Source organism: Eimeria acervulina, genomic scaffold (genome assembly GCF_000499425.1).
Source record: "Eimeria acervulina Houghton genomic scaffold, Eah_scaff1713, whole genome shotgun sequence".
In the NCBI taxonomy this organism is placed as follows: domain Eukaryota; phylum Apicomplexa; class Conoidasida; order Eucoccidiorida; family Eimeriidae; genus Eimeria; species Eimeria acervulina.
The window spans coordinates 1-4,720 of record NW_013548990.1 but is presented as its reverse complement, the minus strand read 5'-3'; the positions used below and the strand labels follow the sequence as shown (position 1 = coordinate 4,720).

The 4,720-nt window shown below is 49.0% G+C and overlaps 1 protein-coding gene across 1 annotated transcript; it reads right to left on the bottom strand.

Moving 5' to 3' along the window:
* Positions 1 to 299: 299 nt before the first annotated feature.
* On the bottom strand, positions 300 to 2,129 carry EAH_00062480 (hypothetical protein; the record flags this gene model as incomplete). The annotated part of the gene is made up of 1 exon (XM_013393242.1): positions 300 to 2,129. One exon carries the CDS (start codon positions 2,127 to 2,129, stop codon positions 300 to 302), a length of 1,830 nt encoding a protein of 609 aa, XP_013248696.1.
* Positions 2,130 to 4,720: the final 2,591 nt, after the last annotated feature.

The window sequence follows — 4,720 nt, the reverse complement described above, 5'->3', positions numbered from 1 at the left end:
CTGAAGGCGTAAGTGGAAACAAACCGTAGGCAGCTTGTTGGTAAGACACACGAGTCCGGGAAAAAACTCAAGGAAGAAACTTCATTTTAGAGCAGCGCTAGTTGTTGGGAACATCATAGTAGTTGCCGGTAAGCCAGATAAGCACGCATAAAAGCATGCATGCACAAGTTTGGCTACCTTTGCTTACCTCTAACTGACAAAATGCTCGGCAATCAGAGAGGCTTGCGTGCACAAATGCAAATCCTGAATCAAAAGAGGCAATGATGAAAGCGTCATGCTGCTTTTGGTGCTTTTGGTTCTCACTGGCCGTGGCTTTTTGCGTCGGAAGGACTTTTTGAATTACTGCTAGAACATGTGAAGTCTTCATCATCCTTCAACCATAAACTCCATAGCGGGTTCGTAAACTGGCAATCTTTAGTCAGACTGGTTAATATCTCTTTTTTGAGGGAAATTATCTCGCGGAGTGGCGGGCGTTTTCCTGACTTATATGCTGACAATGCACTGCTCAGTCGATTGATCAGCATGTTCAGCGCTCTTGTTTTTCTCAATCTCGCTCCTGGTGCACGGAAATGGTCCGTCGGGAACATGTCCACAAACTTACGCCACCACAGCCTAATATTCATACTCTCCCCCAGGAGCTCAGTTACGCTCACCAAGGCGTCAAATACCATAAACAGAGATGCTAGTTTCTTGGCAACATAGCTAGATGTAGTTCGCTCACATTGCTGTTTCAGCTTGAACACTGCATAGTTTACCAACCTTTCGGCACTGTTCATGAGTGCGTCCACATCTTCAGCCGTCAGCGAAGCCTTAGCAAATAAGCTGCGCAATGTCATGTATGAGTCCATTGGACCGAGAACATTTAGATCGATAAATAGTGCACGCTGCACGCAGAACCTTGTGCAAATATTCCTCCGATCTACCACTGGCAGCCGTACAAAAGGATGCTGATCAATGTCCCTAACCTCACACATTTCCCCGTCTTCGCTGCTGGTTCCGCGTTCACCTCTACTAGCCTCGGATTCCCCCAACGCATCCAAAGTACCGTCAGAGGCTTGTCCCTGGTGCTCAGGTTGTTGAACTGTTCCCATTTGCAATACCTGCAGTGAACTGTAATGGCTCAAGCCTGCATGGGAGTCGCTCTGACCGACTATACCTGCAAACCTGTCATTTCCAGAAGAACCCACATTAGGTATAGCGAGTCCAGTTGCATCGGCATCTGCCGTTTGCATTTGCAATACAGTCTCCCCTACCCTGCGCTGACCGGCCTCTGGATACCTCTTTTCTGAAATGGGGTTGACCCAACCCAGAGGATTCTGCGCGTATTCACTGCTGGCTGTGCTGCCAACTGACAAAAAGGCACCCGGCCCTGCAGCTACCTCTCCTTCATCAAACGCCGACAAACTTCCTACAGATGCTGATACTTCCCATTGATGTCCTCGCATTCCGCTCGCTCCTGCGGCGTGCTCTTGCTGCCCGCCTTCCCCCAAAACTGACCCAAGACCATTCGTCAGCCAGGCAGCTGCACTTAAAGCGTCGAGCCCACTGCCCGCCGCCACACCACTACTGTCTGATCCAAATCCGCCAGCAAACACACTTGGGTGCGAGGTGGGCTGCCATGACTCATCTAGCCGAAAGGCGGGGGAATGACTGTCACCTTTGAACCCCTGTGAAACGAAAATCTGCACCTGTTCAAAAGCATCCGCAGATTTTTGCAGGAAGTCTGCCAGCCTAGCCTTTGCTTCTGTCGCGTCCCCACCTTCCTCGAAACCAGCTCCCCAAATGCCATGGTCCGCCTCCAAATCCAGGCACTGCTCCAAAATGCCGGATCGCCCCTGATCCTCCTCCGCACCCGCAAGGTTGCGGGGTGTTGCCGCACCAGGATTCAACCTCCGTTGGATACTCCGGCACACAGCCAACAAAGCCACAAGCGTCACCAGTGAAACAATGCACACCACAGCCCGAACCAGAAACTTTCCGCGATGTGGTCCTCGCTGAAGCACCTTGCGTCCACGCCTAACTGTAAGCTGGCGTAAGTGAGGTGGCAAGATAGTGGTTGGGTTCTGGGAATATAAAATCGCTGATGATTTTTGCAGGTCCGCATCTGCTTGATGGTACATCTGCGCCATGTTGGAGCGGAACTATTCGACATTCCGCGGGAAAAAAATCAGTGGGCGTCGCCTTAGAAGGTCTGTGTGAGGAGTAAAGTAAAGAAAGTGTGGAAGAAATCTGGCTATGCCTAGCCTTCCCTTCATTTTCATGATATGCTTCTTATCAGAGTCCCGATGATCCTACGTGGTATGCAGCCGATATGCAGAATTCTATGAAAGAAAAGGAGGATAATGTCATTATGCCGGTATCGTCAAACAAATTTCTGCAGTTCGTAAGGAGTAAATGAAAAAATAATTGCTGTGTGTTTTTACTCCGAATCAAGTCAGGCAAGCAATGAAAGACTGATTCAGCTTCCCTACTCGGACTGCTCCCGATGAAGTGCCAAGCACAAAACTGGCGCAAATGAACTTCCGTGGAACGCCGCAACAAGCTGATAAAACGTATTCAAATAATAATTGTGGTAATAAGTATAGGAATAGTGCTGTATATTGGCTGGTGTTCTGGTGAAGGCTACCCCTACGGGTTCAGTGGAGGGACTGGTATGCTTGTCGCCAGTTGCCTCCGCGCTGCAGGGAGGAGACGTGAATTCTTTTCCCGTTTTCCGGGTGAAGCCCTGCTGAATTTTACTGTGTGGAATTCAGTTTATGCTTGGGGACCCTGGGTGGGTCACAAAGAAGCCATGGGAGCTAGCCAGTTCGAGAGAGCCACCCGGTTGCGCCGGACACGCGTCATTGGGGGGCTGTTCAGCGAGGAAAATTTTAATTTAACGCAAAAGCGGCCATTTCTGGCGAAAGTAAAGACTTTATTACCAGAAATTAGGCCTTAGGGCTAAGCTGGTGCTATTGTTCCAACCTGGGAGAGGCTATGTTCATATGCCCCACTCCTCGCTCTTCCGCCACCACTGGCCTTACCATAGTCGGTTGATTCTTTTAGATCCTATACCGGTAAATCTTCCTCGGCGACTTTCTCCTTGTTATTTTTGTCATTGTTCGTTTATCAAAAGGGAGCTCCCTGTCATGATTCGTTTGGTATTGATGTAGATGGGGTAAAGCATGAATTGGCTGCATCCGGTTGCGACGTCTATGAGGTTGCCAACGCTATTGTGTTCTTCTGCATGTTGTTTGAAATGCAGCACCATGAAGGTGCCACATTCCAGCGTGTTCCTTCTGGGGTTGTGTGAATATGACTGCTTGGGGCTGTTCCACATCAAACTCTAAACAACTAGACCTGTGCGTAGCATGCACAATGTGTTCACGCATTTACCCCTTCGGCGTCCAAGCCATTTTGGGCTTGAAGCGCTGTTAGCGTCATACGAAGCCTCCCAACCGGGCACAAAGTCACGTGAGCTCATATCCATCGACATGAATACACTCGTCATCCACAACGGAATTTCCCTTGGAACTAGGTAGTTCGCCTACAATACCGTTTGCTCTTCAATGTTTAGCTTGGGCTGGCGTTATACTTCCCTGAGAGGATCGCCAAGCTGATAAGCTAACCTGAGAATGGGTGAACGGCAACTATGGCACTGAGTTCTAAGCCAGCTCCAACCAGAAAAAAGAAGTGGCGTCTGCTTGCACTTGTTTGAATGAATTGAGCTGCAGTAGAACTTATGTGTGCCTAGAGCTAGCCGAACCCTGTGGTGATCAGAGGGTAGAAGCTGATGCGCTGCGAGTTGAATGTAAAGCATTTTGATCTCGAAAACACTTTTCAGCTGCATAACGGCAAGTATTCACACCTCAGCCAGCCTCCTACTCCATTAGGTGCATACTAAATATCTAACGCCGCACGATGCAAATACCCCCTAAAGGGCGCTAAAAACACCCAATCACGGATTTCATATCTAAAATCCTGTTCCACTTATTAAGCGTGTGGCCCCATGGGAGGTTCTGCCGCCCGCCCTACCTCCTAGGGCCGGATGTAGTGAACGGCTAGACTCCGCTGTTACTACCTACACCACCTAGGTGCGCCCTAGTTGCACACGCTACACAAGTACCTATTCCCTAAATGCATTCCTCAAAAATTTCCAATAATCAAATATTAATTTCCGAAACACATTCGAGTTCGTTTAACCTTGAAAAGGAAATCTTCTGATGATGTTTGCTGGCGCTGTCTGACTCCGCCTTGAGTCAGACAGCCACACCGTCAGTCTCATAGCCAGCCCCAAGCCTGGCGAGGCCGCCGAGCACTCAAGACTAGAAACTGTTAGATTGTATTGGTTCTTTCACCCCTAGCGCGGTCTCTGAAAGCTCCACTTGGGTTCCATTGTAGCCTCCGTGCAATACACCGGGCCTTCGCGGGCCTGCCAGTGTAGTGAACAGCTGGCCTACACTGTTACTACGTGAGTTTCCTAAGCTGTACTGAATAGGTGCACACACTATATCCAGATACCAAATTCTCGCTCTAAACTACTAATAAACACAATTAACGACTAAATATACGATCGAGTTCCTATTATTGTCCGGAAAGAAAACCCAGAATAATAGAACTGATGCCCGACCCTTGCCGAGGGCGTGGGCCAGAGTATAGTGCACAGGCACTACAATGGGGTTTTGGCATGGCCTCTAGAGGCCTAAAATCATGAAAAGGTATGTTAGCTTTAGAATGTTTC